Source organism: Schistocerca gregaria, chromosome 1, assembly GCF_023897955.1.
Source record: "Schistocerca gregaria isolate iqSchGreg1 chromosome 1, iqSchGreg1.2, whole genome shotgun sequence".
Lineage (NCBI taxonomy): Eukaryota > Metazoa > Arthropoda > Insecta > Orthoptera > Acrididae > Schistocerca > Schistocerca gregaria.
This window is the reverse complement of record NC_064920.1, coordinates 1,208,628,042-1,208,653,320: the sequence shown is the minus strand read 5'-3', so window position 1 is coordinate 1,208,653,320 and position 25,279 is coordinate 1,208,628,042. Positions and strand designations below refer to the sequence as shown.

Below are 25,279 nucleotides of genomic sequence, written 5' to 3'. Positions count from 1 at the left end.
TGACCAGGGCAGACAATTTGAGTCAGCCCTGTTCAATGAGATTTGTAAGATTTGTGCCATCCGGTGCATGCATACCACAGTATATCACCCACAAAGTAACGGACTAGTCGAGCGCCGGCACCGCACTTTCGAGGCGGCTCTTCAATGCCACGACTCTCTATGGACGGAGGCCCTTCCCCCTGTGCTACTTGGCATTTGTGCGATCTACAAGGAAGACCTCAAATGCACAATAGCTGAGTTCGTATGTGACCAGAACATTGTTCTCCCTGCTGAACTCGTGAGCCCTTCCACTTCTCTCCCTCAGTCTGACTTACCTTCCTTTGTGGACCACATTATACACCACTTCATAAACCACCAAATCCCTCTGCCTGCCAGCCACTCCTGCCCTAAGGTTCACGTCCTGAAATCTCTGGACAATTGCAAATACATCATGCTCTGACATGACACTGTCCATGCTCCCCTCCAACCTCCATATACCGGCCCATACCGAAGTCTCTGACCTCAGCCAACACCTATGACATCCAGATGAAAGACTCAGCTGTTACAGTCTCTCTCAACAGACTTAAGCCTGCTCATGTCGAGCCTTCTTCTACCACCCTTCAGACCATGACCACGCCACTCACTGTCGTGGCTCACAACGCTGTGACCACTCCCTCCACGTCAGACTTACACACTCGACCGAGTGACTTCTAGCTCCAATCGTTGAGCTCTCCTCTGACCTCTCCCTCTACTCCGGTCTCATGCACTCTGTTGAGTGACCACATGCTACTCATGTCAAGCCTCCCTACGATCACACCCTTGCCGCCGGGCCCTTCGCTGGTCCCTTCGACCTATCCACCATCGCCTGCCTCATCCTGTTAAGGTTTCTCATGCCCCCCCTCCCCCCCCCCATCCTCCTGTCTTGAATGTGCCCTCACTCGAGGTGTTTCTGCCTGTTCCTCCAGACATAATCCACGATATCTCAATAAACTGCGTGATCGTACACTGTTCGTCATGTGTTTCCCTTCATCCGGTGCTCATGACAGAACCTCTGCCATTACCTGCCACCTGGTGAAATGTGTTCCCCTCCCACCTGACGTCGACCTGGACATTCTTCGTGTGTTCGCCATGCCCACTGGAGACATCGCCGTCGTTGCTCCGTTCCACCCACAAAACGTGTTAGGTGGCCAAACCTTTCTTCACACAGCTCCCCAATGATGCTGTTGAGCTGACCATGGTCCGGCTCCAGCGGACCACCCTTGCCGACGCCATCGTCACCCCCCCCCCCCCACCCGGCCTCTCAAGAGTACTCTGTACTGTGGGGGAGAGGGCTCAGGGGGGGGGGGGGGGGCGGGACTATGTGGCACCGATAAAATCAAAACCAACATCGATATGCATACATCTTTGGACTCTAAGTATTATCTTTGGCTATTCCCCCATGTTGAGTTCAGTTCTTTGTGATCCTTGTATGTGTTAAGGTTAATAAATGAACTATTGCTAAATGGGCGTGATTATTGGTGCAATCAACCCAGTAATCCTCCTCAAATATATTATTGTCTGATAGGTGTATGCATATTTGCTGCAGTACGCAATGTTCTAGTATTTTTGAAAGAATGGGCACAAGAGAAATTGATCTATAATTATTGCTACAGGACTTGTCACCCTTTTAGTAAAATGGTGTGACAAATGTCTTTTTGAGGCATTCTGGAAAGTGTCCACTAGAGAGCATCCAGTTTATCAGTATGCAAAGAGGATATGATATGAGATCTACAATTTTTTTTAATTACAAAGTATGACAGGCCATAAACATCTTCAGATCTGGAGTATCCTAACTTAGAGGTCACTTTAATTATTTCAATTACTTGTACTTCTCTCCATTTACAAACTGACAGTATGTCTGTAATGTTTTGTTGAAAATTTCTACCAGATGTGAGATGAGAAATAGCTGGTTGTGTAGAATTGGAATTCTGGTTGCCCTGAGTTGAGAGTCTAAGTTAAGCAGAGTTGACAAAAAAGTGATTGAAATCATCAGCAGTGATGTTAGCAGCATTTGTGTTGTCTTTATAGTTTATATCCATACCTAGCTCTGCTTTTATTGCTTTCCATGCAGCCTTACATTTATTGTGTGAAGTTTTAATGAAATTGTCATTTGCCTTCCACTTGGCTATTTTAATTTCAGATCTGTATTTTTTTTCTGGTTTTTGTAAGTTGCTTTACCTACTGCTCCCTTTTTGACCTTATCGTGACAAGTAATTACCAATACTCTTAGTTTTTGTAAGTGAGGTGAAAGCCACTTCTGTACAGTTGAGTATCTAGGTTTCCTGACTTTTTTGTTCTATAACCAGTGGAAAGCTTGTATGGAAGATTTCAGAAATGATTTTGAGGGATCTGCTGAAGGCTTCATCAACATTTCTGGGGGAGTATATAACAGTATTCCAATCTATAGACTTAAGTTCTTCTCTATACTTGATAATATTTCTATCTGTAAATGGTCTCACACAATGAGCTTGTTCGAGGTCTTCTTTTGGTTTCTCAGTAATTAGTTTCATCCATATACCTCTATGGTCCAACATGTAATCAACATTAAATAAGCCTAGCTCAAAATCACATTTGTATACATTTGTTATTAGATTTTCAAGACAGGAGAAATGCCTTGTAGTACTTTCATTAGGATCTTAACATATTTACTAAATTAACATTTCTGGCTGTCATTTTCCTGATAACTGTGTTTAGATCCCCAAAAATTTATATTTTGTATTTAGTATACTTTTGTATACTGATCGCAAGTTTTTCTACATTACTATCAGGAGTGTGATATAAAGAAACAGTTATGAGCTGTACACCAGGTATAATCAAAGCAGCTGCTTCAAAAACACCTTTATTGCATTAGTCACTAACTTCAAGAATACAAAACTTTAAGTCTAAATCATTGCTAACATATGTGGAAGAACCCCCATAACATTCACTGGGTCTGCAGTAGTATGTAACTAATTTGAGACCTGATGGTGCATACAGTTTTATATCTTCTGCTTTAACTAACATTCATTTATACATAAAATCATTCTTCTGTTACTTTTTAATAGTATACCAGTCTCATCAGCTTTATTTTTCAGAGACCTGACATTTAAGAGCAGTAGTAAGATAGAGTTTATATCACAGGAGGGGAAGAGTGCAGTATTATGGGTTAATGGAGAACATTTAATTGTTTTTCCAGCCCTGGAATCTATGTTAGGTGGTGGTTGAGCTTCCTTGGAATAATCATTTGGTAACACTTCATCATGAGACAAAGATGATACTTTACTTACTGTGACTGGACTATTCTTTTCTGCTACCCCTGAAGATGATGGAAGAGGAGCTGGTTCTGTTTCTGCTGGTGGAGAAGTTAGTTTAGTTGCTACTGGTGGAGGAGTTGTTTCTGCTACTGCTGGTGTGGGAGATGGTGCTGCTGCTATAGAAACTGGTTCTACTGCTGGAGGAGTTGTTTCTGAGGTTGCTGATGGTGTTTCTTCTGCTATTGCTGGTGAAGGAGCTTGTTCTGCTACTGCTGGTGAAAGAGATGGTGTTGTTACTGTAGGAGCTGGATCTAATGCTGGAGGAGTTACTTTTGCTGATACTGATGGTGGTTCTTCTGATGCTGTTGTTGATTCTACTGCTGTTAGTATGGCTGCTTTAGGTACTTCTGCTGCATTTTCTGTTACTGTATCTGATTCTGCATTAGTCATCCCTGGAAATACTTTCTGTGGTGATGATACAGGTACCCCTGATGATGTTGTTGGTAATCACTTTATAATTTCCATTAGCTTTCATGTAACAAGTTGCTTTCCAAGGCCATTATTATCATCAAAATTCCTCCTATCATTTTCCACTGATGGCTTCACTCACTCCACTTTATCACACTTTATCAACATAATACAAAAAGATCAGGAATATTATCCCTAGGGGCAGGTAGAAGTAATACACTAAATTTGTGAGGCAACTTAGTTTCTGAACCCATAATTATTGATATACTACCTACCTCTTTGTCCAAATATTTCAGTTTGCTTATCCAAAACTGATAGAAACCTTTCACAGTAGCCTCTCTACAGTCAAATCTGTCTCCTCCCAAAAATTCGTCCAAAATTCTATGCTGCTTCTCTTTGGACAAATATTCATATAAAAAGGCTTTCTTAAAGATGTGCCATGAAGTGCAACTATCAGATATCTGAGCTGCCCATCCAAAAGCATCCCCTTTCAAGAAACCTGTCTTTATCATTCCATATTTCAGGCAAATCACTAAATTTCCTAATGAAATCCAGTGGATGCACATCACTATATAGTTCAAAATTATTAAATTGTGTACAACTATCAAATGAAGGACTGTTCGGGATACTTTAAATTCGAAACTTTAGATTTTGTACCTCTCCCACCATTTCCTTCATTCCAGCCAATTTTGATTCTACATTTTTATTTAATTTTTACCAGTTTTTCCTCTACCATTGCTGCACACTTGGTTTCTACCTCTGTTTTTAAATCATTTTTAATCCGACCAATTTGGTTCTCAAGTTTAACTCCATTTTCTGCACAAAATCTCCTTGCTGCTTTGACTTCACCTTTACACTGTTTCTCAGAAGCCTCCAACCTCCTACTATAGTCATCACAAAGTTCCTTTCTCTCTTCTGCACATTTCTTACTCATTAGTGTTAATTTCTCTGGCCTCTAAATATATATATATTTATTTAGCAACCAATAGATCACACATGTGATATAGGATTTGTCATTTGATTACAAGTAACACATACACGTAATAAGTGGACAAATAAAAGTGTGTCAAGTGAAAACAATTTCAAAACATTCATAACTATGTCCTAGATGTTTTCAATGAAACTTTTCCCCCTCAGGCCAGGCATCAGAGAGTGGCCAATAAAATAAGTTGGATTACACCAGAAATAAAAGTTTCTAGTGCCAGTAAAAGACAGCTTCACAATGAGTTAAAACGTAACAAAACTGCTGACTTTGTGGGGTATGTAAAGAGATATAAATGTGCATTAAAAATTGTACAGGCACCAAAAAAATTGGCTAACAACCTGTATCTTGGTAAACATGAAAATAAATCAAAGGTAATTTGGGATGTCATCAAATCTGACTTGGGAGTGTGGTGACAGTCGATTGCCAGTATCTCACCGGCGAAGCGCAGAGTAAACAGTCTTTGGAGACTCTAGCTTCTTTGGCAGTTCCGTCTGCGACTTGACTAGGGATACACGTGTCGTGAAATTGTGCATTGTTTTTCTTGTGTTTCTGTAAATATACGAACGGTAAATAAAGTGTCTTATCGTAATAAGTTGGAGTTTTCGGTGCGTGGTCCCTCACCATAGCCATAAAACCCATATTGGTGACCCCGAGTCGCGAAAATACGTTGCAGTCGCTCACTGAGTATCACCAGTTCGCGCCAATAGACAATGTCGCAGCCTCCAGTTTTTACGGCAGTGCATGACGCCGCGACCGCAGAATGGACATTTGACTGTGAAGCGCAACGCTTCGCCCCGTGTGCCACTAATACACCAGGAATGTTCGTATCTCCCGTGTTTGCCTTGTCTGGCCGGACGACTCTAACCTCCGCCGGCATACCACACATAGTCGCAGACACCTTCTATGGCATTCTATTCTTGACAGAATGCCCCTTCAGCACAGGACCCCGGAAACCCCAAGTTTCTACTGCACAACATGGACCATGCGGCGGGCCAGTTTCTGGGTCCACATGCACGGTCGCCGTTTAACGTGTCTCCCTTCACGCCGGTCAAAGGGACACTCGCGCCAACCACACCGGACCATTCATAAGCCTATCCATCCTGACGCCCCGCGCACACTTCGGGCGACGCACCTCCGTCCCGTCACTCGGTGCTCAATCGCGATCTCGCACCTCTGCTCGAGATTCTGGCTGCACCGGCAGTTGACCCGCCCATGCCTGCCATGCCGTGCTTGTCGTGTGGCCATACAGATTCCGTGCCTACAAGGACTGGATACCACGTCTCACCTACACAGCTAATGGACGTTCAACGCAACACATTGCCTGCCACTTAGGCCCATTTCGCACCAGTGAAAACCTTGCAGAATCCCTGTGTGTTTCGTGCCTCTCTTACAGCCCCACAAACAGTGGCCCCCGGCCGTTTTCCGAAGCTGCCACCATAGCAACCGGACAACCCAGTGACGTGGTTTACATTGGTGGACAACATGTTGGACAAACATGGTATTGCGGATGACAGCACCCGTTTCGTGTGTTTAGTGAACCACCTGCAGACCACCCTGATCTCATCAGTGACTTATTGCTGAACCGACCTAAGAGCAACAAGTATGCCTCTGCTCGGGCATTACTTATCGAATGCCTGTCTCGTCTGCCGGCTGATACTATTCACGACATAATTTATGACAAGACTTTAGGCAACAGAACACGCTCACAGCTGTGGCGACGCTTGCGTGCACAGGTGGGTACCAAGATCCTGCCAAACTTAGCGCTCTGGGCATTGTGGTTGGTGAAGCTACTGCAAGAACTACAGTTACATTTGCTCCCACATACCGCAGCATCACTCGAGGATAAACTATGGCTGGCAGACCAGGCATACGCCATTATTCGACACAGCCACCTTCCCCCGCGTGGCACAGTCCCTAACATCGCCGAGGTTGGTACATTTCTACCGTCGGGCGGTAAAGGCCGGAGGTGTGTGTATAGCGGACAGCAAACGGAAGTGGAGCCACCTAGTGGCCAAGACCGGGAACTGCCAGCGTGTCGGCAACAGCCGCTCCCCACCCCAACCAGGCTAGCGCCTGCCTGCCTGATGCTTCTGCTGGCGGGATGAGTACAGCCAACTCACGCGTATGTTGGTTTCATACCACTTTCAGGGACGCCGCTCACAACTGCCGTCCACCCTGCATGTTCCCAAACGCCGCATGCAGGCCGCAGTAGGCGCCACGGCCCGTGGATACAGGCAGGGACGCCCACAGACATTGCATTCTGTCAGATCCCCCACCCCACGAGGACGTCTGTACACCTGGTATGTAGGTTCACGCCGGTATTTCCTCATCGATACCAGAGCAGACGTTAGTGTCATACCTCCCACATTTTCTGTAAAGGACACGACACCAACCAAACTGTCTCTTCAAGCAGCAAATAGGTCGACACTTCATGTCGAGGGTTTGGCCAAGTTACCTATTGAACTCATACCTGGTAAACAGTTCACTTGGTCCTTCTACGTGGCTGATGTCGAAGATCCAGTATTAGGCATCGACTTCCTCTTCCACTTTGGACTGTCTCCAGATCTTCAGTCAGCCACATTATTGCACCACGCCTCGTCCAAGCACATGCATGTTCAATCGCCTCTTCGGGCCCCCCACCCCCTCAGCTGCCCGCCGACCTGGACACAGTTCCCATCAAGTGCTCTTCATTGGCGGACAGCCTCACAATTGCCACTGCCCATCTCCAGCCTTAATGCCCTGCAGTCAATGATCTCTGTGCCCACAATGCCGAACAGAACCATGCTAGATCATTGGCTACGCGAGGCCTCACCTAGGCACGACGCCTCGTACAACGCCTGCCAACGCCGCCACCATCTGACGCCGGAGATGCACCTCGTGGAACTTTGTCGCCACCAAAGCAGACAGCTCCTCTGGCACATCAGGTTAGTGACTCTTGTGTGCTACCGATCCCCATTCACGATGGTCCCTGAATGAGTCTGCCAGCCGAACTGAACGCTATCACGAATGGCACGACACACAAAATTGTCATGACAGATGGGCCTCCAGTGCGCCACAAAGCACGTCGACTGCCGCCACATAAACTACGCCTTGCTAAAGCCACAGTGGAGGAACTTCTAAGGACAGGCATTGTTCGCCCATCAGACAGTAACTGGTCCTCCCCCATACATTTAGTTCCCAAAAAGGACGGCACCATGCGCCTGTGCGCCGACTATCACCACCTCAACGCGTGGACGGTATTAGACAATTACCCGATACCTCACATACAAGACTTTGCACAAGTACTAAGCGGAGCACGCATCTTCAGTGTCTTGGACTGCTGCAAGGCATATTTACAGATACCAATGGAACAGAGTGACATTCCAAAGACAGCAGTAATCACACCTTTTGGCCTGTACGAATTTTGTTACCTGCCTTATGGTCTCAAAAACGTGGCCCAAACTTGGCAGCGTTTTATAGTCTCACTTCTTTTTAACTGCACATATTGCTACGCATACCTCGATGACATACTAATTTTCTGCCCCTCTGACAAGGAACAGGAACTCCACCTGGCCACGACACAGGACTTATTGACACGTAACGGAGTCGAGATCAATAATGACAAGTCACAACTCCGCTGCACCGCTGTCACTTTTCTGGGGTACACCGTCTCCTTGGATGGTATACGCCCCCCACAGGAGTGGGTTGACTGCATTCGTGAGCTACCCCTCCCAGTGTCGTTTTGCAAATTACGCCGGTTTTTAGGAACTGTCAATTTCTACTGTCGTAACCTGCCGATGGCAGCAGCAGTTCAAGCCCCTTTGACTGATGCATTGGCCGGGAAACAAACCTCAGGCAGTCACCGAGTACTGTGGTCTGACAACATGGTGAGAGCTTCGTGGTGTCACCCTCGCCCATCCTTTGCCAGATGCCTGCATCTCGATTACAGTCGATGCAAGTGATTTCGCAATCGGTGCAGTCCTACAATGGCATGTCACTGACACAACTCAACCACTCTGGCTTTTCTCCAAAAAATTATCTACAGCTCAACGTAAATGGTCAGCATCCGACAGAGAATTGCTTGCAGTTTATGAAGCTGTAAAATATTTCTGCACAGACATTGAAGGAAGGAATATAACAATTTTCATGGACAACCGCCCCCTCGCGGAGGCTATCCGTAACCCCGCTACTAACCTTCCCCCACGTAGGTTCCGGCAAATGGACTTAATTTGCCGATACACAACAGACATCCGTTACATTCGAGGATCAGAAAATATGGTGGCTGGCTACCTACCACGTATCACTGCAATTTCATCCCCCATTAATTTCGATGAATTGGCCCATGCACACGACAGTGACACCAAATTGCACAAACTCCGACAGGACCCAGATACTTCCCTTCAGATCGTTTCATGCAACCTACCGGGCTCAGCCAAGCGACTGTGGTGTGATACATCCACGGGCACTGCTCAGCCTATTGTTCCCCCTGCGCTGCGTCGCCAAGTGTTCACTACTTTACATAACCTGGCACACCCTGGTGCTAAGGCTACTACGCGCCTGGTTACAGAATGCTTTGTGTGGCCAGGTGTGAAGAGGGATTGTCGTACTTGGGCTTGTGCCCGTTTACATTGCCAGCGCAGTGAAGTCGGCAGGCACACATGACCCAGTCTAGGTAAATTCAACATCCCGAAAGGCCGCTTCCATCACGTGCGTGTGGATCTCATGGGACCATTACCCGTTTCGGATGGTTTCAGGTATATCCTGTCCGGCATTGACCGCGTTACACGACGGGTGGAGGCAATCCCCCTGCAGGACATCACAGCAGATTCTGTAGCATGCGCATTTGTATCCTCCTGGATAGCTTGATTTGGCTGTCCTACATCCATCACCACCGAGCAGGGAAGACAGTTTGAATCTCCACTGTTTAACAAACTCTGCGCTCTCTGTGGGGTGGATAGATTCTGCACTACAGCTTACCACCCCCAGAGCAATGGACTGGACGAGTGGTGGCACAGAATGCTGAAAGCGGCACTCGTGTGCCACGGTGGTGAGTGGTGCGATGCCCTTCCCTGGGTTATGCTAGGAATATGCATGGCTTACAAGACACACCTCCAAGCTTCACTCGCAGAGCTCCTGTATGGAGAGACCCTAGTTTTCCCTGCACAGTTCGTCAATGATGAAGCAATCGCCGACCTATCCGACCTACCCGACCTACCCATGCTAGCTGAATTCGGACACACATAGTCGCTATCTGCACGCTGCCTCCACGGCCACATACCCGCCCTCGGGTGTTCAGGCATGTGGCACTGAGTTCGTTATGTTATGGGATGACACAGTCAAACCGGCATTACAGCCATCCTACTCCGGCCCACATCGAGTAGTGGCCCACACGAACAATACTATGGACATTCTCATCAGTGGTCGCCGGCAGACAGTTTCCCTCCAACGTGTGAAACCAGCGTGGATGATCGAAGAATCTGTTACACCCCTCCCCCCTCTCTGCATAGGAGACACTTCACGTGGGTCCACACCCACGTCACACATCACCATCCTGCGCACAGTCCCTACCCCATATGGGGTGGATACGGCTGCCATAACTGCAACGTTCAGCGCCGACAGGATGCTCAAGATTCGCATCACCCTCTGCGCCGGTACTGCAACGACATCTCCTGTGCCCGTCCAGCTCATGCGCACAAGTCGACCAGTCCGCCCCCCCCCCCCCCCCCCCCCCCTGGATGGCGGACTATACAAGCACTAGTCCACCCTGCACAGACAGTATGGACACTTAGCACACACTGCTATCAACCAGCGAGCATCCCACAACACCACTACACAGGAAGACACCCATGTCCTTCCCTCAGTGCTCCGCACTCCCGGGAGGGGGAGCTCTATGGTGACAGTCGACTGCCAGTAATTCACCAGTGAAGTGCAGAGAGTGCAGAGTAAACGGTCTTTGGAGACTCTAGCTTCTTTGGCAGTTCCGTCTGCGGCTTGACTATTGATACACATGTCATGAAATTGTGCATTCTTTTTCTTGTGTTTCTGTAAATATACGAACCATAAATAAAGTGTCTTATTGTAATAACTTGGAGTTTTCGGTGCATGGTCCCTCACCACAGCCATAAAACCTACAGGAGTAAAGAAAAATTGCCAAGAAATTTTCCAAATAAAAATTAAAAATGATATAATTATAGATTCTTTTCAAATGTCAAACTGTTTCAATGATTTATTCATAAATGTTGCCAAATCAGAAGCAGATATCACAGCCCACCAGGACAAGGTAGATGTCAACCTTGTAAATGTAGAACAAAATGCAAACCTCAAAACATTCAAAAGAATTATCCAAAATATGTAGAACATGCTATTGTGTCATAAGAAAACGAAATCAGCTTGATGGAATGGAATTCCATGCACTGTAGTCAAGGCTGTTTATAACATCATTTCTCAACCTTTGGCTAAAATTATTAATCAGTCATTTGAGAAAGAATGTTTCCCACATGCTGAAATAAGACTTTTGTTCAAGAAAGGCTCACCAGGTGAGATGGGAAATTACTGCCCTATTTCCCCATTGATAGTTATTGCTAAGGTGATAGAAAGGATTGTTGCAAAACAGCTTGAAAACTTTCTTATAGAAAACAATATTGCAATTAAAAATCAATTTGGATTTCAAAATGGGAAAAATACAATAAATACTATCAATGAATTCACTTAAAAGATAAACTCTGCTTTAGACAGGGGTAAAAAGGTCAGTCATTTTTTGTGATTTGACCAAAGCTTAATCAGTTGCTACTTCTACACAAGCTAGAGAGCTATGGGATCATGGACAGGGAATTGCAGTGGTTCAAATCTTATTTGTGAGAAACAAAACAGAGGGTTACTCTAAATTCAAATTAAAATGGGAAAAAAAATCAATGTCGGACTAGTAAAAGATTTGTGCTGAGGTCCCACAGGGCTCAATTTGTGGGCCTATCTTTATCTGCTGTACATAAATGATTTAGCTTTAAGCACTGATGTTCACTCCATTTTATTTGCAGATGACACCTCAGTTTTAATTGAAAATGACAATTTAGAACAAATTCATAATACTGTGGAAAATATAATGGAAAACCTAGAACTATGGTTTCAGTAAAATAGATTAAAACTCAATGTCAGAAAAACTCAGTCAGTGCATTTCAGTACTAAAACGTCATCAGCATCTCCCATAAAAATAGTACACAGCAATCAGGAAATGACTGAAGTGAGTTATGTAAAATTTCTAGATCTAAATCTTGGCAAAGATTTAAATTGTAAGGCACATGTAGACTTCAAAGCAAACAAACTAAACAGTCTAGTTCATGCGATGAATGTCTTATGTAGTTCCTCACTTATGGACATCCAGAAGATAATGTACCATAGCTACTTTGAGACTACAATTCGATACCTTGCAGACATTTATTTAAGGAACTGGGGATATTCACAGCACCTTCGCAATACATATATACTCTTATGACATTTGTCATTAATAATCCATCCCAGTTAAAAAACAACAGCTAAGTGCACAGCTACAACACTAGAAGAAAGGATAATTTTCACTATTCTGGATTAAATCTCACTTTGGCATAAAAAAGGGGTGAATTATGCTGCCACAAAAATCATTGGTCATTTGCCAAATAGTATTAAAAGTCTGATAGATAGCCAACCAACATCTAAAAGTGAATCAAACAAATTTCTGAATGACAACTCCTTCCTTCTACTCAACAGATGAATTCTTAGATATGAAGCAGTAACAATAAAAGAAAAAAAAAGAAAAATAAATAAATAAAAAAAATAAAGTGTAAAGAAAGCTTTGTTTAAGTGATACGTTCCACATCATTATAAAATGTTGTATTCATTATCTATGGAACAAGAATTGATGTATGTATGTATGTACGGAATAATTTTCCGGGGAAACTCTGAGAACGGCCCAAGATTAGTTACACTTCAAAAGAGAATAATAAGAAACATGTATTTAGTCCAAAGAAGAACATCATGTCACCCATTATGTAAAACATACTAACCATTCCTTGTCTGTACATCTACAAAATTTTTATATTCATCTGTAAAAATCAAAACTCCCTTGACAATTTTCATTTCAACCACAATTACAGTACTCATCACAGACGCAGTTTCAAACTTCCCTCTCTTAATTTAAAGCTTGTGTTCAAACACCATTGTACATGAGATTAATTATTTAAAATACATTAAATCTGCTAAATATGTAGTCTGACCCACTAAAAATATTTTTATTTAATACACTAATGGAAAAATATTATTCAATTGAAGAATTCAAGCAGCACAGTTTGGCAATTTGAAGAGCCCTAATCTCTCTTGTCTTATCTTTGTGCTCTTTCCGCGAAATGGAAGTTGGCAGCAGTAAAATTGTACTGCAGTCAGCCTCAAACGCTGGTTCTCTAAATTTCCTCAGTAGCGATTCATGAAAATAATGCCTCCTTTCCTCTAGAGACTCCCACCCGAGTTTCTTTAGCATTTCCATAACACTCTCATAATGATCAAACCTACCAGTAACAAATCTAGCAGCCCGCCTCTGAAATGCTTCTATGTCCTCCCTCAATCAGATCTGATAGGGATCCCAAACGCTCGAGCAGTACTCAAGAACAGGTCTCACCAGCGTTCTATAAGCAGTCTCCTTTACAGAGGAACCACATCTTCCCAAAATTCTACCAATGAACCGAAGACGACCATCCGCCTTCCCCACAACTGCCATTACATGCTTGTCCCACTTCATATTGCTCTGTAATGTTACGCCCAAATATTTAATCGACGTGACTGTGTCAAGCACTACACTACTAATGGAGTATTCAAACATTATAGTATTCTTTTTCCTATTTATCTGCATTAATTTACATTTATCTATATTTAGAGTTAGCTGCTATTCTTTATACCAATCACAAATCTTGTCCAAGTCATCTTGTATCCTCCTACAATCACTCAATGACAACACCTTCCCGTACACCACAGCATCATCAGCAAACAGCCACACATTGCTATCCACCCTATCCAAAAGATCATTTATGTAGATAAAAAACAACAGCGGACCTACCACACTTCCCTGGGGCACTCCAGATGATACCCTCACCTCCGATGAACACTCACCATCAAGGACAACGTACTGGATTTTATTACTTAAGGAGTCTTCGAGCCATTCACATACTAGGAACCAGTCCTATATGCTCATACCTTAGTTAGGAGTCTTCAGTGGGGCACTGAGTGAAACACTTTCAGAAGTCAAGGGATATGGCATCCATCTGATACCCTTCATCCATGGTTTGCAAGATATCATGTGAAAAAAGAGCATTTTGCAGGAACGATGCTTTCTATAACTGTGCTGATGCATGAACAGCAACTTCTCTGTCTCAAGGAAATTCATTATATTTGAACTGAGAATATGTTCCAGAATCCTGCAACAACCGGATGTTAAGGATATTGGTCTGTAATTTTGAGGATCCATCCTTCTACCCTTCTTATATACAGGCGTCACCTGCACTTTTTTCCAGTTACTCGGGACTTAACGTTGGGCAAGAGATTCGCGATAAACGCAAGCTAAGTAAGGAGACAATGCAGTAGAGTACTCACTGTAAAACTGAATTGAAATCCCATTGGGACCTGGCTATTTATTTATTTTCAAGCCATTCAGCTGCTTCATAACCCCAGGGATGTCTATCACTATGTCCTCCATATAGGAATCTGTACGAGACTCAAATGGCGGTATGTTTGTACGATCCCCCTGCGTGAAAGATTCCTCAAATGCTAAATTTAAAATTTCAGTTTTCGTCTTGCTGTCTTCCATTGCCAGGCCAGACTGATCAGTGAGTGACTGGATACAAGCCAATTTTACGTAAGACCTGAAATTCCTTGTGTTTTCAGCAAGATCTTTTGCTAAGGTATGACGGTGCTAGTGGTTGAATGCTTCATGCCTTGCTCCTTTTACAGCAGCATGAATCTCTACTAACTTTTGCCTGTCCTCTTTCTCCCGATCTCTCTTGTACCGCAAGTGCAACTGCTTTTGCTTCCTGAGCGTTCTCTGAATTGCGCTGTTAAACCATGACGGGTCTTTTCCGTCCGTAACGCACTTTTTCAGCACATACTTGTCCAATGCATAATTTACAATGTGTTAAAAATTTGCCCATAATTCTTCCACGGCCATCGTACCGGAAGTAAATGAAGTCGATTCATTTACTAAGTGCAATGCTAACAACTGCTTATCTGCCCTTTCTAGTAAGAATACTCTCCTAGCCTTCTTGACCGACTTTTTAGCTTTCATAACCATAGTCGTAATGACAGCATCAGGATCACTAATCCCTGTCTCAACACTGACACTGTCGATGAGGTCTGGTCTGTTCGTAGTTACCAGATCTAAAATATTTCCATTACACGTCGACTGTCGATTTAGCTGCTCAGACAGTTTTCGGATAATGTGTTCAAAAGTAATTAACACGCGGCTTGTCTGTACCACCTGTAATGTATCCATAGACATCCCAGTCTATCCTAGGTAGGCTGAAGTCGCCTCCGACTAATATAGCATGATCCGGGTACTTCTGCGATACAGAATGTAGACTCCCTTTGAATTATTCTAGAACTGTCCCGATGGAACCAGGTGGTCAGTAATAACACCCCACAATTAGCTTTATTTCCCCTAGCCCTGTTAAATGTATCCAGATAACTTCACAATTACACTCTACTTTGACCTCAGTAGACACAATATTTTTGTCAACTGCAATGAAGACACCACCTCCTACGGTATCTAATCTGTCTTTCCGATATGCGTTCCAACCCTCACTAAATATTTCAGAACTTCCTATCCCAGGGTTCAGCCAGGTCTCAGTCCCAAGAACAATTTGCGCGCCACACGCTTCCTAGAGGGCAGTAAATTCAGGAACTTTATTCCGAACACTCTGAAAATTTACTGTTATATCTTGATAGTTGAAGTATCTTTACACTGAGCACATCCTGATTTCCCTGCATGCACGTTGACTGGTGAGTGTTCATCAGGACACCTCGCACTAATGTGCACACCACAAGTACTCTGCTGCCCGAGTAGCCGCTTCCTTTGTGTAGTGCACCTCTGTCCTATCTTGTGGCAGCCTAGAATTCCCCACCAAATAGTGCAAGTCTAGAAATCTGCAGCCAAGACTGTCACAGAGTCGACGAAGCCTCTAGTTGAGACCCTCCACTCAGTTCCAAACCAAAGGACCCCGACCCACTCTGGGAACGACGCTGCAAATAGAGAGCTCTACTTGCACCACGCTTGTGAGGCCAGCGGTCTTCACAAAACCCACCAGCCGCCTGTACGAACGGAGGATCACCTCAGAACCCAAGTGACAGTCATCATTGGTGCCAACATGAGCAACTACTCGCAGATGACTGCACCCCATACGTTCGATAGCCGCAGGCAAGGCTGCCTCCACATCTTGGATGAGGCCCCCCGGCAGACAAACCGAATGCATATTAATATATTGTCTAAATTGTATTGCAAGCTGAAAAATGACTGTAAGTGTTATATATGTTCTTATTTAATTGTTCATGTGTAAAAAAGCAGAAATATGTTAACTATTATAATCTTTTTTTAGAAAAAGTAATTTAATGTGTCTCCAGTACAAAAATCTTTGGTTTGTATCTTTACATTATGAGATGAATAAACTACATTCTACATTCTAATATTCTTTTGCTTTGGCACCAAAATGTAATGTGGCATCATAATAAACTGTCCATTTAGTGCTTGCAAGTGCTGTGACATAATTTGAATTTAATAGCTTCTTGCAGATGTTGATTTCTTCAAGGTTCAATGTCAGATTTCAAGTTCTTTGGCACAGTTTTGAGAATATAATGTTTTCAATGTTAATGATTAGTTTTGTAGAAATTTTACTTTTCTTGTGAGTGGTGACTGCTGATTATAACTTATGTCACCTTTATGCTTGACCACAGATAAAGTTCAGACTTCATCTTCAGATTCATCAGAAAATGGTAGAAGTCAAGTATTTGGCATGGTATGTTATTATATAAATAAATATGATGCTGCTCCAGCCAGTGCGATTCTGATGTACATTCCTGAAGACTGTAAGACACAGAAAAGTTTGGGGCTGCCTTTATCCATAGGATTACTTCAAATGGTCGACAATGGTGAAATGCTATTGAGTAAGCACACAATGTGTCAGGATATAGCTGTTGCAGTACACACACTCCCACATGTGATTTGCAGTTACTACTATTCCAGTACAAGTTTATAGTTAATAACACATACTTATGGTATTTGAATGAAGATATGGCATTAACTTACTGAACACTGGGAGAATAAATAAATAAAGCAGTTTGATAAATTTAGTTTAAACGTTGTACAGAAATATGCACACCAATCTGCCAATCCTTTCAGATTCTACAAAGAAATGAAAAATCTGAACAATAAATCTAAGCTGGAAGAATCACACATTTGTTTTGTGGAAGGGTTCCTGCCAGTAATTCAGAAACGCTGATGATGATGTACTACTCACACAGATACAAGCTGTTTCTAAACGTATCTTCCAAACTCCGAGGATGCTTAAAATTTTATTCATGGCTGTTAATCAGAATTTTAAGAATAGGTATAATTAGTCATCAGTTGCACAAAAATAGGGTATAGGAATGAACATGTTAAACATTGTGATTCACTTTCTCACTAGGTAAAAGAGCAATGCAGTTTCTTCCGTAAATATTACCATCAATATTTTTCGCCCTGAATTTTAATTACACTTCTGATTCTTTCTTTTACTTTCTACATTGTTTCTTCAAAATACTGGTTCAACAGGGGAGGAGAAAGACCACTTACATACTTCTTAATCTGGGCACATCTCTCTTGGTCATCCAATTATATTGTTTCCAATTGGTTCTTGCTCATACTGTATGTTACCCACATTTTCCTGTAAAGTATATTGATTTATTTTGAGGATTTCAAACATCTTACACCACTTTCCATTGTTGAACACTCTTCCTTCTTCAATGGATGCTGTGAAAATGCCCTGATTTACACAAAACGTGTGTAAGGGAAATTTAGAAACATAATAGGTACTATCACAGATCTCTTACTTTCCATAGGGTATTTTTTGATCAACTTGTAAGCACGCATGGCTGAACACCACCAATAATCCAGTGGAATACCAGGGGCCAACATATGAAAAAAAACTTATACAGATGATAAGATCTCATATGTGAGAGCTAATACAAAATATTCAGTCTGAAAGAAAAAAAAAATATTGGTCAGAGAGCATTGTCTGTAAGCTGTGGAGTTTTAAAAAATACTGCCTGATATTTTAGTTCATTCATAAATGTTAGCATGAGATAGAAATAGAAAAATAATGGGTGTCACCCTTAGCATCACATCATTTTTTCAGGTAAGCCATCTGTACGGAAAGCAGGTGTGCAGTACATTATAGACACTGTGATAACAGAGCTGCAAGAAAATCCAGACAGACGGTGAGTGACCAGTATATATACTTATATAAAATCATGACATATGCTAACTACCAGTAATTCAAGTAAAGTGCTGTTACATTCCACATCTATTTAACATTGCACACTTTTATCAAGAGAGGGAGAGAGAGAGAGAGAGAGAGGGAGAGCGAGAGAGAGAGAGACGTAGAGAAAACAAAGGAGGGTATTATACTTTCAGTACAACTAATAATACCATCAATTCAGCCCAATCACCCATAGTAGCACAAAATGCTTTTCCTACAGTAGTTCACTACTAGGTAGTTGTATATGCATACTTGCTAATATCTAAACATACACTTGCTTGACAGGATGGCACTAAAAGAGAAGTGTGGCAACACAATTCAAAAGTATAACTATCATTTAGTAACACTGACTATTTACAATAAATGTACTTAACTTCCTGGTAGCTTGATGCATGACACTTGAAATCCTGTACCTAGTACAATGGAATATAAATAAATTTGCTTTCTCTTGATAGTTTATAGTCACAATAATTGAAAGTACTTTGCTGACACTCACAGTTAATTGTTCATATTGCTCCATAGTGATTATTATGTTGGAAATGTAGTCACTGTAGAACCTTGGCACTCTCTGTGAGAGAAATAGAACATTAGCACAAATAGCTTCTGAAAGGAACTGTCAGAACTGTGCTCCATAGCTTAACTGCAGAAACTGTCAGAACTGTGCCAGAACTGAGTGAGTGTCAGAAACAGACCATCTCTTGTGCCTGTTGATAGAAGGATCTCCTTCCACACCCATACCTGCCAGAAGTGAGGTAGCCAGTGATTGTCAGTGGCCTGTGTGGCTGCTGGCAACACAATGAGTGGGTGCATGTGACACACTGATGAACATTTTGTGGAAGCAGAATATAGTCCCAGTTGGCGAGCAACATTTAGAGACTGCTGATCAGAACTGAGGAGAACCCTGAAAGTGATATACCTGTAGGTGGTAGCCTCTTGTGGTATGTCTGTATATCTCTTGAGCTATGTACACAGCAGACTGCAAAAAATATTTACATTATAAGCTGCTGTTCATACAGATGCTAGATTAGTTATAATCAGATTAGGTTAGATTAGATTTACTTTCATTCCAATTGATCCATAGTAAGGAGGCTCTCCAGGATGTAGAACACGTCAGAAAAACAATAATACATGACAAATATTTACAACTGAAACAAATAAGCTAATGTACCTTCCACAGTTCCCAAGTGGAATGATTGTCATTTTTTTGAATGACCACTATGTGAAAGAATCAATTTACAAACACTCATTTACTAAGACCACATGTAATTAATTCCTAGTTGGATGATGACTGATAGCTTAATACATGTCTCTTTCCTAATAACATCCTTTGTATCCTGACAGAGATATAAAATTTGAACCATTTTGCTGCAATTCCTGTTACACCACAATATTCTAATTTACTTAAAAGGAAATTGTGATTTACACAGTCAAATGTCTTTAACAGATCACAAAATATATCAGTTGCCTGCAATTTTTTGTCTAATGAATTAAGTACATTTTCACTGTAACTGTAGATAGCCTTCTCAATATCAGAATCCTTTAGAAATCTGAACTGCGACTTTGACAGTATGCTATTTGTGATAAGATGGTTATAAAGCCAATTGTACATTACTTTTTCTGAAATTTTTAAGAATGCTGGCAAAAGTGAAATTGAACAGAAATTTGATGCTATTTCTTTATCTCCCTTCTTAAACAGTGGCTTAATTTCAGCATATTTCAACCATTCAGGAAATATTCCACTGATAAATGACTGGTTACACAGATAGCTTAATATGTTACTTAGCTCAGAATCACATTCTTTAATTAACGTTGTTGGTATTTCATCATACCCACTAGATGTTTTATGATGGACATTACTTCTGCTGGGGTACTGAGGATTAAATTCATGTTGTGGAAGTTACTTGAAATGTCTGGTCTGAGGTATTCCATAGCAGAATTTACAGCACCTGACAACCCCATCTTTTCAGTAACATTTATAAAATGTTTGTTAAAAAGTTCTGCAACACTATATACATCTGTCACTAATGTTTCATTTACTTTTATTGCTATTTGTCCCTCTTCATGTCTGGTTCTACTGGTCTCCTCCTTCACTATATCCCATATTATCTTTATTTTGTTATCTGATATGACTATCTTTTCCTTGTAATATATTTGCTTTGATGTTCATATTACAGTCTTCAATATTTTACAGTATTTCTTGTTAAGTGGTAAAGCATCAACATCAAAACTGATTTATATTGACAGATACAGTTTTCTTTTGTTTTACAATACACCTCTATTCCTTGAGTAATCCATGGTTTCTTTGTAGACTTTGCTCTAACCTTGGTTAGTTTTGGGGGGAAACAGTGTTCAAATAAGGCAAGCTCTTTATCAGCAAAAGTGTTATACTTTTCATTCATGCCATGAGCACCATAAACATCACTCCAGTGAATGTCTCTGAAGAGTGTCCTAAAATCGTCAATTTTTGGCTTATTGATTACCCTCTTGAGCTCAGATTTAAGAGATTTTATATCCTATTCAGTATTAACATTTAACAGAAGGAACTGCATGTCATGGTCTGAGAGACCATTGACTATTGGTTTTGTAACATAATTTTGTTCACTGGATTGTTCTATAGAGATATTATCAATGGCTGTTTGAGAGCAACTGCCTACCCTAGTGGGGAACTTTACAATGGGAATTAATTTGAATGGTAGTGTTACTAACACAAATAAGTTCTTATTGAGAGAGTCTTTAAGGAAATCTACATTGAAGTCACCAGCAATCACTATATCTTTGTTTTTGGTTGTTAAATGGGCCAGTATACCTTCAAGGTGGTTTATGAACAGATTAAAGTTACCTGCATGTGCTCGATATACACTTAATATTAAGAAGGAATTTTTTTGGTGAAATTCTACTTCTGTTTGCAAATACTTCCATACACTGTTCTAGGGAAAATTTATGAATGTCTGCGTTCTTAAATTTATGACAGTTTCTGATGAATGTGGCAACTCCTCCTTTCTCCATTGACTGAGTAAAAATTGGATAGAGTTGAAATTTCCGTTGATTGTTGAAAATTCTTAAGCAACAGCTGTTTATGCTCATGTAATAAGCTAGAATTATGTTTTTTGGTTTCTTTCTCAAACTGGAGGTTTGTCCCAATCTTAACCTCTCTTAAGACTTGGTTTCTTTCTGTCCTCCCTACCCTAAAAAAGGGTCTTTTCTGAACCCTACAACCACTGATACTTTATCACTCGTTACAGTGCCTCCCCCCTTTAACTTTCCTGCTATTTTCCCAGCCAGTTTACCCTTCCTCTGCCTGTTAAGGTGAAGGCCATGCCCAGTATAATCCCACCTACTGAGAGAATCAACAGGAACCACAACAGTGTGTGATCCTACAACCAACATAAGCAGCCGTTCCAACTCCAAGATAAATTTAAGGACATAAATGCTTATCCTGTTGAGAATGGTCTTTCAGATCATGGTGCACAGTTAGTTACAGTACATGACATAGCTCCATGCAGTATATCAAATCAGAATTTCAAAGCAGTGCGTTCAATTAACAATATAAATACTGCAAACTTTAGGGAAAGCCTAAAGGAGCTAGACTGGGATGAAGTGTACATGGAACCCGATGCAAACTTGAAATATAACTTATTTCACGATACATTTTTAAGGGTATTTGAAAATTGTTTTCCCAAGAAAATAGTGAAACATAATTCCAAGAAAACATATAAAAAACCTTGGCTTACTAAAGGAATAAGAATATCTTGCAACCATAAAAGAGAACTGTATCTAACAGCAAGAGGGAGTACTGACCCCAAAATTGTTTAATATTATAAAAACTATTGTGCGGTACTAAGAAAAGTTATTAAAAAGTCCAGAAGCATGTGTATCATGTCTGAGATCAGTAACTCTGATAATAAAATTAAAGCAATTTGGAATATTATTGAAAGGGAAACAGGGCAACCAAGAGCACAGGCAGACTTTAGTGCAATAAAACTGAATGACAAGTGCACTAACAAACAATCTGAAATTGGAAATATTTTCAATAATTGTTTTTTAAATTTTGTGAAGAAAATAGGATCTAGATCTTCACTAGAAGAGGCAAGGCTTCTAATAGAAGAGGCCATACCTGTGCAGTTTGAAACAACTGTATTTCCACGAACCTCTCCCTCTGAAATCAGTAAAATAATAAACTCACTGAAAAGTAAAAGCTCTTACGGAATTGATGGCATTTCCAGCAAGATACTTAAAGCTTGTTCCCCACAGATAAGTAGGATTCTCAGCCACATATGTAATAGCTCTTTGGAGCAGGGTGTTTTCCCTGGTAGACTGAAATATGCCATTCTAAAACAATTGCATAAAAAGGGGGATACGTAGGATGTCAACAACTATCGCCCAATCTCTCCTCTGACAGCTCTATCAATAATTTTTGAGAAAGTAATGTATTCAAGAGTAGCCTCCCATATTTGTAAAAATAAAGTACTAACAAAATGTCAGTTTGGTTTTCAGAAAAGCTTTTCAACAGAAAATGCTATATATGCTTACACTGATCAAATATTAAATGCTCTGAATAACCAGACATCACCCATTGGTATTTTTTGTGATCTCTCAAAGGCCTTTGATTGAGTAAATCATGGAATTCTTTCAGATAAGCTAAATCATTATGGTTTGAGGGGGGCAGTGCACAAATGGTTTAATTCATACTTAACTAGAAGAATGCAGAAGGTTGAAATAAGTGGTTCATGTAATGTTAATACAACAGCTGATTCCACAAACTGGGGGGCTATCAAGTACGGAGTCCCACAGGGTTCGGTCTTAGGTCTTTTACTGTTCTTGATATACTTTAATGACTTACCATTCCATATTGATGAAGATGCAAAGTTAGTTCTTTTTGCTGATGATACAAGTATAGTAATAACATCCAAAAACCAAGAACTAAGTGATGTAATTGTAAATGATGTTTTTCACAAAATTATTAAGTGGTTCTCAGCAAATGGACTCTCTTTAAATTTTGATAAAACACAGTATATACAGTTCCGTACAGTAAATGGCACAACTCCAGTAATAAATATAGACTTTGAACAGAAGTCTGTAGCTAAGGTAGAATTTTCAAAAATTTTTGGTGTGTCCATTGATGAGAGGTTAAACTGGAAGCAACACATTGATGGTCTGCTGAAACATCTGAGTTTGGCTACGTATGATATTAGGGTTATTGCAAATTTTGGTGATAAGAATCTCAGCAAATAAGCTTACTATGCTTACTTTCATTCACTGCTTTCGTATGGTATCATATTCTGGGGTAATTCACTGTTGAGTAGAAAAGTATTCATTGCTCAAAAATGTGTAATCTGAATAATTGCTGGAGTCCACCCATGGTCATCCTGCAGACATCTATTTAAGGATCTAGGGATCCTCACAGTAACCTCACAGTATATATATTCACTTATGAAATTTGTTGTTAATAATCCAGCCCAGTTCAAGAGTAATAGCAGTGTGCATAGCTATAACACCAGGAGAAAGGATGATCTTCACTATGCAGGGTTAAATCTGACTTTGGCACAGAAAGGGGTAAATTATGCTGCCACAAAAGTCTTTGGGCACCTACCAAACAGCATCAAAAGCCTGACAGATAGCCAACTAACATTTAAAAATAAATTAAAAGAATTTCTAGATGACGACTTCTTCTACTCATTGGCAGAATTTTTAGATATAAATTAAGGGAGGGAAAAAAACTAACTTAAGCATTAGTGATATGCAATATTTTGTGTAATGTAATATCTTGTACAGACATCTTTCTTTAACCTGACACATTCCACATCATTACAAAGTGTCATATTCATGATCCATGGAACAAGTATTAATCTAATCTAATCTAATCTAACTCTCTTCTCAGAAGAGTTCAAATGAGGTTGGTAATGATGCCCAAGAACAGATAAACTCAACACTTGTATGCTTTGATGCTGATGCAATCTTTGCCATACCACACACTATACTGTACCCAGGATCTCTGTCAATACTAATACCTCACCCATCCAGTATAACCATATCCTTGCATACTTTCATGCAAGCAGCTATGATTCTATACATTGATCAAATGTTAAAGACATGATGTTTGCCACATTTTTACATCAAGTAATATTTCTAGTTCATTGATAGAACATATAAATCATTATCATATTTTACACTTTTCTACTCTCTGTAATCCCACAGGAAAAGTCTCTGGGCTAATGCAGCAAGAGCTTATACAAGTTTACAGTATAAAAGTGATATTGTGCAAAGTATCCTGTACGTAATATTACACACTCTGTAAGACATCTCTCTGCCACTAAGTCAAACTGACATACATCACAGGAATAAAACTAAATTCAGTATGGAGGAATATAATGTATGCAGTTCTTTAGTGCTTAGTACAGGGTTGATTCCTGTTTGTAACCTACAAAAGTTTCCTTCTGGTGACATTAAAAGACTTTTCAGACACTGTGTAGTTTAGTGATATCACAAGCACAGTGCAAAATGTTACACAGAATATTCAAATCATTATGTGTGGACATTCATCCTAGAGCAGCTGAACAGCTTTGGCACAAGTGATGTGGAAGCTCTTTGGAACGGTGCAGCATGACTTCACTGTAAGCTGGACAATGTGACTAACTAGACACTCTGTAGAATTGCTCTGTTTAATAAACAGCATTCTCATGAACTGGATGAGTCATCGATATTGATAGCTTACAACCATCATTGTATCCTAGTTCCTACACTCCTCGAAATTGAAATAAGAACACCGTGAATTCATTGTCCCAGAAAGGGGAAACTTTATTGACACATTCCTGAGGTCAGATACATCACATGATCACACTGACAGAACCACAGGCACATAGACACAGGCAACAGAGCATGCACAATGTCGGAACTAGTACAGTGTATATCCACCTTTCGCAGCAATGTAGGCTGCTATTCTCCCATGGAGACGATCGTAGAGATGCTGGATGTAGTCCTGTGGAACGGCATGCCATGCCATTTCCACCTGGCGCCTCAGTTGGACCAGCGTTCGTGCTGGACGTGCAGACCGCGTGAGACGACGCTTCATCCAG

At 41.2% G+C, this 25,279-nt stretch overlaps 1 protein-coding gene across 2 annotated transcripts in view; it reads left to right on the top strand.

Moving 5' to 3' along the window:
- LOC126284807 (lysosomal alpha-mannosidase-like) overlaps positions 1 to 25,279 on the top strand; it is a 261,589-nt gene that overhangs the window by 58,882 nt on the left and 177,428 nt on the right. For both annotated transcript variants that reach the window (XM_049983989.1, XM_049983999.1), the window contains one exon: positions 18,084 to 18,165. In XM_049983989.1, the coding sequence (XP_049839946.1) occupies positions 18,084 to 18,165 (82 nt within the window). The remainder of the gene's footprint in view (positions 1 to 18,083; positions 18,166 to 25,279) is intronic.